Source organism: Ambystoma mexicanum, chromosome 9, assembly GCF_040938575.1.
Source record: "Ambystoma mexicanum isolate Mex_15411 chromosome 9, UKY_AmexF1_1, whole genome shotgun sequence".
NCBI lineage: Eukaryota > Metazoa > Chordata > Amphibia > Caudata > Ambystomatidae > Ambystoma > Ambystoma mexicanum.
In genome coordinates this window covers 870,439,891-870,452,375 of record NC_090931.1, presented here as the reverse complement: position 1 = coordinate 870,452,375, position 12,485 = coordinate 870,439,891, and the positions used below count along the sequence as shown (strand labels likewise).

The window sequence follows — 12,485 nt, the reverse complement described above, 5'->3', positions numbered from 1 at the left end:
ATCCGGTGACGTCGGCTCGACGGAGGCCCTCGAGGACAGCGTATCGACGTCATCGACTCAGGACGCCGAAAATCATTGACAGAGTAGCCTACTTGCAAATTCAGGATTATTTATAAACCAACAACCTATTAGGCTCATGTCAATCCGGCTTCCGTCCCCTTCATGGCACCGAAACAGCCTTGATTGACCTCTAGACCTAAATTGACGAGTTGAAGGACAATTGTAAATCAGCTATGCTGCTCCTCCTTGACCTATCGGCAGCTTTTGACCCGGTAGATCATGCAGTCGTATGCAATCATCTCAGCTCTGCCGCCTATTTCTCAAGTGATGCCATAACCTGGGTGCAATCCTTCCTTGCGAACCGTACAACGAGAGTCTTCTCCCCTCTAGCAGCCGCTGATCCCATACAAGTTTCCTGCGGTGTCCCCCAAGGATTATGTGTATCTCCTACGATGTACAACATTTACTAAGCCCCTGTTTGACAAGTTGGACAGACTGGGTGTTATTTACACTAACTATGCAGATGACACTCCGATCCTCATCCCCCTTTTGGGCAACTTCTTGGAAGACTCGGCCTTAGTAAACAAGATTTCTGATGCTTGTTAATCTGCTTAGAATCACATGCTGTGCATAGGTCCGACATCCAGTGGTCACTGCGGAGTATTGCATTTTGTTTTTTGTAGTCGAAAAGGGACGTCGACCGGGCGTGTCTGAAATACTATCCCTATAGTGACGTGTGTTGTACCCACAATCCCTCACGCGTCGAGGTCCCTCAGATTGTTTTTTTCCACCCAGCTACTGGTCGCCTTTACGCGGAGCTCCTCGAGAGACATTGCAGATTCCATCTCCTCGACCTTTGGTCGATTTATCCTGTTTAAAGATTTAATATATCGATCCCTCCCTCGACGCAGTTGTGAAGCTGTCTCCGCCGAGCAAGATCTTCGACGGAGGGGACGAGCGGAGGAGATCCTTCAGCGTTGCCGAACACGTGGCCTGACCTCGCAGGCCATATACATTCGGGAGAGTGGGGTCGTGGGACATCTCTGATTCTTTTTCTGAGAATGCCTTTCCTTTTCCCCTTCCTTTCCCTTGGGGTAGTTATCATGGTTTATTGCCTCGGCTATGGAGAGGACACCCTTTAGGTTTTGCCCACTTTGTAAGGACAAGCATTCACGGTGTAACCGCTGCTTGCCCCTCGATCACGTAGAGGAGGGTTGCTCGGCTTGTCGGCTTCTAAAGCCAAAGACTCTAAAAGACCGTAGGGTCAAGAGGTGGGCGGCCTACGCTATGTCGAAGGCCGGGTCTTCACCCGCCGCTGCTACCATCGACAGTGACGAGGAACGTGATAACACGACCTCCGCTACTGAAGTCGTACACCCCTCTAAAGAGCGCTCGCGCTCTTTGTCGTCTGTCCCCGGCCCCGACGGGCTCGGCTCACGCCCTGCTTATGGGGATGAACACCCCGGCGACACTGACGCACACGATACAACACATAAACACACAACCCATAGCTCTTCTTCGTCGAAGACGAAGAAAGCATCAGCGCCCAAGGTTACACCGGCGGCCCCCTCGGACCGTTCGGGTTCGAAGCCCCTCTCGCAGCCGCGACCAGCGACTGGGCTTTCGGCAAATAAGGGCGCCGCCCCCAAACCATCGGCCGGCGCGCACCAGCAGAGAGCGCACGCCGCCGTAGAACGTTCGACACCCGTAACATCGAAACCACAGCCCTCCGCTGACAAACGAGTCACAGAGAGCTTGGCGAGGATCGTTGTAGCTGACGCCCAGAAGGGTACGCCGAAAGACACGTCGAGCGCTACGCAAAGGTTAAAAGACACGCCGAAAAAGCCCGAAGAAGAACAGGGACTACCCCCTTCAGTCGGGGGGACCCCCAGCACACCGGAAGGCTTTTCGGAGGGCGACTGGACACTTTCCTCGACGTTGTGGGAGAGGTCGAGCCGTTTTCAGCAAGATAACACTAATTTTCCCCCGCTAGACCGCTCAGGGGTACCCCATGAAACCATGGAAAGGCTCCATCTCTGCATGGAGAGAATGGAGAGGTTTGTGAACACCCAGAACCCTCCCACTCCCAAGAGAACAAGAGAAGGGCCTCAGGAGGACCCCAGGGCCAAATACCCGAGGCAGGACACAGCCTTAGACTTCCATAATGTGTATGACCTCACTGGTGAGGAACAATACTTAGAAGAGGAGGATGATTTTGTGGACAATGAAGAAGGACAGAACCAAGAGGAAGGTCTGGAAGACAGCCCAGACATGGTAGGAGAAGGCTTCGGAGAAAATCCAGAAGAAGGACCTTCTCATCCCTGGCAATCCCCATCAGTATATTCGGACACTGATGTCCTGAACCTAAATCCTCCTGACAATTCACCTGTTAGAAACACGTCTCCCATTGACGATCAGCCCACATTCAATGCCCTGTTGCGCAGAGCAGCAGCACATTTCGAACTGGACACTGGGGAGATCTCTCCGGAAATAGACTTTGTGGAAAGAGTAATTAAGGAGAAAACTTTTCACTCCTTCACCCTCAGACCCGCTGTACATCAGGGGACATTCCATTCCGGATTCCCTTGTAGTAACTAATACAAGGAAGAGGGCAGGGGTGCCGCTGTCCACCAGTGAGGCACCACCTGACAAGGAGGGCAAGAGGTTATATGCCCTTGCTAAAAGAGTCACATCCTCGGCTGCCTTTTCGGCAAGAATTGCGAACAACAATTCTTTGCTAGCTATCTACGCGGACGCGCAGTGGGCCAAACTGCGCAAGGACGCCGAAGAAGCGCCGGAACCACTACGTACATGCCTGCTTTCAACTATTGGCGAAGGAACCCAGGTCAACCAGAGTATTGTAAAGAACTCTCTGGATGCTGCTGAGACAGTGGGACGTCCCCTGGTTCAGGGAATACTCCTAAAACGCCATGTATGGCTGCACAACTCAGGGTTCAAACCGGAGACACAGGCGTCTTTAATAAATAAACCTGTTGAAGACTCAAACCTCTTCGGGAAGGCGGTGGATGAGGCTCTGAAAATGGCTAAAAAAGAGTTCGATAGTATCAAAACTCTTGACCAGATCTCTAAGCCCACTACCAGACGCGGCTATGGCAACAAACGCTTTTTTCGTGGCCAACGCCAACAGCAGAATCAGCAGCAACAGTACCCTGCCACCAGTTACCAGACCAATAGTGGCCAGTACAGCCAAAGAGGACAGCGCAGGGGCAAAGGGAGAGGGCGGGGGTCCACCCCCAGAGGCTCCCAAGCCCCCAACAACACCAAGTGACGCGAAGATTCGCGTCCCCTCCCATGCAACACCGGTTGGGGGCCGGATAACATCCTTTCTTCAAGCATGGGAGGGAATAACGTCAGACCGCTGGGTACTTTCCACCGTAGCCCACGGATACTGCATAGAATTCAACAGTTCACCAACATACAGACCCCCGAGGGGACGACGCATGACACCGGAACACCTTGCCATCCTTCTCCAAGAAGTACAACAACTGCTGGAAAAAGGAGCCATAGAGGTCGTGCCTCTATCTCAGGTAACGGAAGGTATTTATTCAGTGTACTTCCTTGTACCCAAAAAGGATCTAACCATGCGCCCTGTATTAGATCTGCGCCCAGCAAACAAGTTTATCAAACCCCAGAAGTTTCGTATGGTGACCTTACAGGAAGTGATCCCACTGCTATCACAGGGAGATTACATGACAACATTGGACATGAAAGATGCATACTTTCATAATTTAATGTTGCCAGCGCACAGAAGATACCTCAGGTTTATGATAGAGGGCAAACACTATCAGTTCAGAGTGCTACCCTTCGGCATAGCATCAGCACCAAGGGTATTCACGAAGGTAGTGGCAGCGGCCCACCTGCGCAGGTTGTCCATCCCAGTTTACCCTTACCTCGATGACTGGCTCATAACAGGGGATTCTTACGAAACATGCTTCTCCAATACCCAAAAGACTGTAGACCTTTTGTTCCAGTTGGGCTTCTCCATCAACGAAAAGAAGTCCAGCCTAGACAAATCAAACAATTCCTAGGGGCTCTAATTTAAACAAAGGACGGCCTCGTCTTCCCCTCCAACGACAGGGTCCAAAACATGCTGTTTCAGATCCCTCAATATGTGACCGGTCGAGAGGTGACGGTACGCAAAGCAATGCGCTTGCTAGGCATGATGGCGTTGTGTATTTATTTGGTACCTCACACGCGCCTGCGCATGCGCCCTATGCAAGAGTGGCTCAACAGCCAGTGGTGTCAGGCCAGCGGATTATGGAACGATCCAGTGGTGGTCTCGCAGGCCTTGGTTCTCTCGCTACGATGGTGGACAAAGGAAAACCTGGAAAAAGGGAAACCCTTTGCCACACCCGCGGCGGAAGCCACTCTAACCACAGACGCATCCCTAACAGGATGGGGGGCTCACCTATCCCATCAGACTGCTCACGGAGTGTGGACTCCGAACGTAGCATCCAAACACATAAATCTACTGGAGCTACTAGCTGTGTGCAAGGCGCTAAAAGCCTTCCAGGAACACCTACAAGGCAAAACTGTGTTGGTCCTTACAGACAGCACCACAGCCATGTACTACGTCAACAAGCAGGGGGGCACCCACTCTCCAGGACTGTCCAAACTGGCCCAAAATATATGGAAGTGGGCTCTCAAACAAAACATGTTCCTACTGTCAGAACATGTACCAGGGGAACTCAATCTGCTGGCAGATAAACTCGGCAGAGATTTCCCCCTGCCCGAAGAGTACGAATGGCGACTGCACAAAGACATCGGCCCTCATTACGACCCTGGCGGAATTCGCGGTGCTAAATGCACCGCGGAGCACGGCGGAAAGCCGCCGATAGCGCCATGGGGGTTGGCGGATTTACCAACCCATGCCTCCCTTGGCGGAGCGGTAAATCCCCAATCCCCATTTTGCCCTTCCCCATTCCCATTCTTGCCCCATAGGGTATAATGGGAGTGGGGAAGGCGTTAATTACGCCACCGTAAAGTACGGTGGCGTAATTAACAACGAGGTCCCTTAGCGCCATGGATTTCTCCGCCCGGAAAAACCAGGCGGAGAAAGGCTCCATGGCGCTACGGGAACTCGTAGTAGGGCGGACGGGTCCGCCGCGAATAACGCTGGCGGAAACCCACTCCGCCAGGGTCGTAATGAGGGCCATCGTCTTCGACGTCTTCACACAATGGGGATTCCCAGAAATAGACCTATTCGCAACCCTGGAGAACTCACAATGCCCAAGTTACGCCCCCAGGTACCCCCAGAACCAATCCAAGGGGGAACGGTCTGTCGATGCAATGGTCAGGGAAATTTGTTTACGCTTTTCCCCCCGACTCCCCTTCTCAACAAGGTGGTGCACAAGATGCACCAGGAACAAGTAACGATGATACTGGTGGCCCCAATGTGGGCCCGACAGCCATGGTTCGCTCACTTGATGGAGATGTCTCTATCTCCCCCAGTGAAACTCCCCTGCCCGTACAACATGCTGTCACAAGACAAGGGCAGGACTCTGCATCCATGCCCCCAGAACATGAACTTAGCAGCTTGGCTCCTGAGATCATAGAATTCGGACATCTACTGCTCCCGCAGAGATGTATGGACATTCTCAGGGAAGCCAGAAAACCGAACACTCGCCACTGCTACTCTAGCAAGTGGAGGAGATTTGTCATCTGGTGCAGAGGGGAAGGCATCAACCCAATTGACTGCTCTCCCACACATATTGTTCTATACCTGACCCACTTGTTGGATTCAGGTCTAGTGTTCAATTCCATTAAAGTCCACCTGGCGGCACTTTCTGCATACACCACTTCCCAACTCAAGGTGTCGTGGTGGAAGATCCCTGTTATAAAGGCCTTCATGGAGGGAATAAAGAGAATACACCCCCCGATAGCTGACCCAGCTCCCGGATGGGACCTTAACGTGGTACTTACCAGACTCATGGGCTCACCTTTCGAACCCATGCACAAAGCATCTCTTAAAGACCTCACTCTTAAGACTGCTTTTTTAATAGCTATCACCTCCATCAGGAGGGTAAGTGAACTACAGGCTCTTTCTGTTCTAGACCCCTTTGTTACAGTTCACAGAGCTAAGGTGGTTCTACGCACGCACCCAAGGTTTGCTCCGAAGTTCATATCGAAATTCCACGTAAACCAGTCTATAGAACTGCCAACGTTCTTTCAAAATCCTTCTAACTTGGGAGAAAAAACTCTGCACACACTAGATGTGCGCAGAGCGGTCATGTTCTACATGGAAAGAACCAGACCACTGAGGAAGACTAATCAGTTCTTCGTCTCGGTGGCAGCAGGAAGAGAAGGGGATGCAGTTTCAAAGTCCACTATTTCTAGATGGATTGTTCAATGCATCACTCTCTGCTATACTCTTGCTAAGAGAGAACTGCCCTTTAAGCCTAGAGCACACTCTACTCGAGGCACGGGGGCGTCCATAGCATTCATTGCAAATGTTCCCCTTGAGTCCATCTGCAAAGCGGCTACCTGGAGTTCTGTGCACACCTTTACAAAACACTACTGTCTAGATGCACACTCGAGATCTGACTCCCAGGTGGGTCAGGCAGTACTAAGGCATCTTTTCTCTACTGTTCCTTCTCATAACCAACCGCCAACTCCGGGGACTGCTCGCTAGTCTATGCACAGCATGTGATTCTAAGCAGATTAACAAGCATCAGAAGACAATGCATTACTTACCGTAAAAGCATTTCTGATGATTGTATCTGCTTAGATTCACATGCGCCCACCCTTCCTCCCCGCTCGGATGGAAGGAACATAGACTTCCTTTTATATCTCTCTTTTCTGTACTTTCTCACGTCTAGAAGGCTCCCTCAGGGCAGAAAAATACAAACAGAGGGACCTCGACGCGTGAGGGATTGTGGGTACAACACACGTCACTATAGGGATAGTATTTCAGACACGCCCGGTCGACGTCCCTTTTCGACTACGAAAAACAAAATGCAATACTCCGCAGTGACCACTGGATGTCGGACCTATGCACAGCATGTGAATCTAAGCAGATACAATCATCAGAAATGCTTTTACGGTAAGTAATGCATTGTCATATCTCCTCATTCAGGTATGGATGGCATCTCACGGCCTCTGCCTGAATGATGACAAAACAGAGCTACTGGTCCTTGGCACAGAGACAGCGATTAAAAAACTTGGCCCGAGCTATGCCTCATTCAACATTGATAACAATGTCATCAAAGTGATGCCTGCAGTCAAAACCCTTGGCCTATCTTGACTCAGCATTCACCTTTAGGAAACAAATAAATACCCTTACATCCTCCACAGCATATACTTGCAAATTGATACCAGCCTGTAGACCATTCCTATCTGAGACTAGCTGCATCACACTAGCCAATGCACTTATCATATCCAGATTCGAATACTGCAATGCTCTATACGCGGGATCTAACAAGTACATTCTTGATAAACTACAAGCACTCCAAAATAACGCTCTTAGAGCAGCTTTAAATATTCCAAATAGAGATCATGTCTCTGCTTCCAGAAGAAATATCCACTGGCTAAAAATTAAGGACAGGATTGCCCTTAAAACCCTCTCGCACACCTCCTAAATGTCTCAACAACATAGCTCCTCCTTACCTGGCAGATAGTGGACTAGAGAACCTCAACCCGTCCCACAAGAATGTCCAACACCTACACCTTAGTGGTGCCCAGATACAAAAAGAGCACAGCCGGCGGCTCTAGCTTTCCGGTCATAGCCGCCCAAACCTGGAACAGACTCCCTTTAGATCTCAGAAATGACCAACCCTACCCTAGCTTCAGGCGGAAAGTCCTTACCTGGATACGATCTAATGACATTTAACTTGACCGTTTCTCTTCCCTAGGACCTATCGCTTTGCCACCCATTGCCCCTTCAGATTCCTGCCCCTACCGAGCACACTTTGGCATCTGCTGTCCGCATAAGGAATGTTACTGGGTCCCTCTTAATCTCTGCCAACTGATGGTAGCACTTATGTCACCCTGCTTTTGTCACCCTGCTTTACCTTTTCTTTTTACTCACAGTATGTAACTTTGTTTCCTTATCATACTGCATTACTGCATTACTCTAACTAAGTTCTCAAGCATCCTTGTAACGTCTGCGCCCAGCTACCTTCGGGTTTGGTTTTGTGCTATACTAAACAAACAAACAATTGAAAAGGAAGAAGTAAAACCAGGAGTGGAGTAGATTGCGGTAGTAGGAACAATATAAAAGGAAGAAGTAAAACCAGGAGTGAAGTTGCAGGAAGAGACCAGAGCATACAGAACGAGGGAGGAAGTAACTCCCGAAGTGGAGTGGAAAGTGATGACAACAGGCCATGGTGGTAGTAAGGAGATAGTGATAAATCAGCAGGAGAAGGGGGCAGATAAGAGTTAGGAGACGAAGATAATACGTCTTCAGATGATCCGAGTGAGGAAGATTGTCCAGTGGGTGATGGGTATTGGAAGGGAAAGGAGCCAGAAGCAGGCTATTATCTAGAAGTAGGAAGTTCCAGAGGACCAGGTCAGACCCTAGGCAGGTCTCACGGTTGGGAGGCGGTTCCAGCTGGGGTCAGGGAGCCTCATGGCAGTTCAGAGATGCTGGGAAGAGCAGAGTGAAGTGGGAAGGCTACTAGGGATCGGTCCTTTTTCTTCTTTGCTATTCTCACTGCAATCTCTCAGAGAACACTGAAGGTCCTGTGGAACACCAAGGACTGGTTTAGTCTTGTGGTACTCAACCAGAGAGCCTGCGACTAGGCTCAAAGGAGCAGAAGGAAGGTTTGCTACATACTGGAGGGAGGAGTGAGGTAACTCCTCTGAGACTTTGGAAAGGTGGCTAATGCTTGAAAGCTTGACCTCTCATCCTGATACAGGGAAAGCCTTTCTAAGAAACATTGGTGGAAGGAAGCAATACTATATTTGTATTTCTTTTTGGAAGATCCTGTTTATATTTAAGTTGGCTAACCCCTGTATATAGTCCCTAATAAAAATTGTTGAACTGGAAGTGTCTGATATTGGCGTACTTCTTGGTTCCAAATGTCCAGTTCGTTACAGTTTATATGTTATTTTTTTTCATTCTCAAGATATTTAAAAGAGCTTAACGTGGTGTACGTAGCCACAGATGATATGATGAATGTATCCATGTTGAAGAGTTATTACACAGGGAGCAACTTTTCCATCTCTTCCGTCTGAAAAATTAAAGCTCTTTTTCTGTTTTAGGAGTCCTTTAACGGGCAGCTTCACAGAGTCAGAGTTTGCCCTCTCCCCGGCCCTTGATGAATTGAAAAAGAAGTATGATATTTTGAAAGAGCAGCTGTTACATGGCACACCACTCGATGATCTACCACAGCTTTCCATTAAAGTGAAAAACAAGTTAGCCTTCACAGATTACATTCCTTCCGAGGTACTTACTGAAAATCTGTGCTTTATCGTAAACAGTTGATGGCTATGCAGTGTCACTTATTTGCCCAAATATTGCAATGCACCAGTAAATTCCTGGTGAAGGAAACAATATTTCTTGGGTCTTGTGTAGGTCTATTGGGCAGAGGGGATAATCTTAGGTCAATTCCTGGTGAGCATCAAAGCAACCAATTACTCAGATTACATCTTTTTTCACATGAATGATCAATTTTATGAAATTGCAGTCAAGATACTAACTTCAATATATTGGCTTACCCTTTTTAGGGAGGGTCCACTTCAATGGTGCCAAGAACTCAATGTGCTGCTTACCAAAATTGTGTATGGTTCTGACCAATTGCCATTTTGCCACATTTTGGACATTTCTCAGCTCAGGGGTTTCTTAGCACTATTGAGGAGTTGTAACAAAACTAATGCTGCATTCTTATTAATTGTAAGACTGGTCTGAAATCTTCCGATATTGTACTGCAATGCTTCCCCGTGCCCCGCAAAAATTGGTTTCTAACTCTTATTTGATGATAACCTGTGCTTTGTTTTGTTGTTAAATGTGTTTTGCGGTTTTACTCCTCAGTTTGACTTTGCATTCGTTTACAAATGTTAAATTACTGTTCATTCCTACATGTATAGATGTACACTAAGAACGAACAGCACTTGCTTCCCTCTCAAAAACATTGCATATTTTACATTGCACCTTGGGTGAAATTTCTTTTCTTCATTGTTTTATTGAGGCTTGAAATTTGCACTTTGAATATTTGATGCAGGTCATGGTATATGACCTTCCATACTGATGAAGTATGGTAAATGTTTTAATAGAGAAACCTCAAATAAGCTCCTTTTTTTCTTTGCAGATAATGAAAGCAGATATTCAGTCAGAGTAAGTATATTTTCACTAAACATTCTGCTATTACCGTTATAAATTATGACTTTTTGACTGGAGGGTTATGGGATTGTTCTTGCTGTTTGAAGATTAACCAGCTTTCAAAGAATACAAGTGCAACTTCTCGAAACCTTAGTGTTTTCAAACAAAATAATATTTGTAATGCATAGGCTTCTCATTTTGTGAAATGATGCTGAAATCTTGGAACCACCACCAAGGGGCTTCAAATGACTAACTTTCTTTTATCTGAATGTACAACCTCCGTAAAAGCAGTCACAAAATATCAATTATATCCATAAACATTGTATAAAGTTGAGTAAAAGCCCTGGTCCTGATATATTCATAAAGCCTTTCTACAAACCATACTATAAGACATTTAATAGGTGCATCACTAACCTTGCGCCTTATTGTAGTTTGACCGACAGCATCAAGTAATTGAACCTATGCTGGAAAAAAACAAACTTCAATAATTATAGAGAAACTACAGGTAAGTGTTTATAGAGTAAAGGGAAAGCGACTCTATTTAAAGAGAAAGATGCGCTTAAATACTGGCTGACTCACTTCAGCCCATTTTCAAAAGTATTATTTAGAAATGGCACAGTGACGACTCAGCTAATAGGATCAGAAATAAAACGGCTGGTCTACATTGTTGGAAACATTGGCTTAGATTCAGTACGTTACTTTTCAGGGTCAAAATGTCAGTGGGTGAAATCTTCTTTTGGGCCAGGTTTTGGTTAAAAATGTTCCCTCATTTTCATCACTGTGGTACAAATGAATGAGGAAGATCAACGTTGGGTGTATTTGTACTTATGTAATTGTCCAGAGACACTGATCATCCGGGTAGGAATCTAAGCCAATGTTTCCAACAATGTAGACCAGCCTTTTTATTTCTGATCCTATTAGCTGAGTCAGGGACTATCGCTTCTAAGAAGTGAACGATGGCTACCTTTACCGCCAATCTTGGGCTTGAAAACAATCAATCGCCATATTTCATCATGATCTAACAAAGTTTTCAGATCAAAGACATGGTGAAAGATTTTTTTACGAATTGAAATCAAGTCAGTACATGACACTACAAGATGTTGTAAAGATTCACTCTGTTGCTCATCTAGGCAATAGCGACAGTTCTTTTGATCTTTGGGAATTTCTTTCCTCCTGTGTAATACTTCTAGAGTATGTCATAGATTAAACCTGAAGTGCATATATTACTTTCTGATATGGGGTGACAGACATTTAATGAGATATTCCGCCATTACTCTATATTTTTTCCTCCCAAAGAGAGTTACATCAAAGTCTTTGTAAAGATCACAGGCTGTTGAATTTTGTATCCTATCACTTTGAAACAGTTTGATTTTTGCTTGTGCAGGGTTATTTATTAAGAGTTCTAGATCTATAGAGGCATCAACCATGGCATTGAATATGGTTTTGCACCAATTGCTAGAAAACTTGTTGGTGGAAACCAAAAGATGCCGAGCGACTATGCTCAGAATATTAGGCATTTGTACCACCATTAAACATTTCTGGAGAACGAGCACATCTTCCACAGAATCTGTGAGTATAAGGACAATGAGCCCAGCTCAAAGCGTATCATGGGTAAGGGAGTGCAATTGGGAAAATGCAAGACCCGTTTCCAAAATTTGGACTCCATTTTATCCCACTTTTCTCGATTTCCAGGGCAAAATGCCTCCATACCAGAAGTCAAAATCGGTGTTTCTTTCATTTGGTAAAACACAAGTACATCTTTAAGTGAATATTTACCAAATCTGTGTACAGGTAGTTTGGCCTGCAAAGTAAGGGCCTGTAGTTGAAATTGCAATTCCCACTTATGCGATGTAGAGTTGTTGGAATTTGATAGCAAGACCCCTAGATATTTATATTGCGGGACTATATCAGGTCTCTGTTTTGCAGCCTCCATTTGTATGCATTGCCTCTGCACTTGACACGGTTTTTACTTACCACCAATTTTGATTTGCTAGTTTTTATTAACAGGTTATTTTCCTTTGCATAGATGTCAAGTTTATGCAACATATTTTGCAACCGTGTTGGTGTCTAAGACAACACCACCAAATCATCTCCATATCGAAGATGTCTAATTGTTTTATACCCCAATTTAGGAGCATCGCATGCTGTATTAGTAAAAATCTCACCCATGTCAAGTATGAAGAAATTAAATAAGAATGGATACGGC

At 46.5% G+C, this 12,485-nt stretch overlaps 1 protein-coding gene across 1 annotated transcript in view; it reads left to right on the top strand.

Annotated features, from left to right (window-relative positions):
• The window catches only part of RBM44 (RNA binding motif protein 44), a 1,098,830-nt gene that overhangs the window by 286,200 nt on the left and 800,145 nt on the right, over positions 1-12,485 (top strand). Inside the window, exons 4-5 of the mRNA XM_069615953.1 lie at positions 9,223-9,406; positions 10,269-10,294. Coding sequence (XP_069472054.1) covers positions 9,223-9,406; positions 10,269-10,294 — 210 coding nt within the window. The remainder of the gene's footprint in view (positions 1-9,222; positions 9,407-10,268; positions 10,295-12,485) is intronic.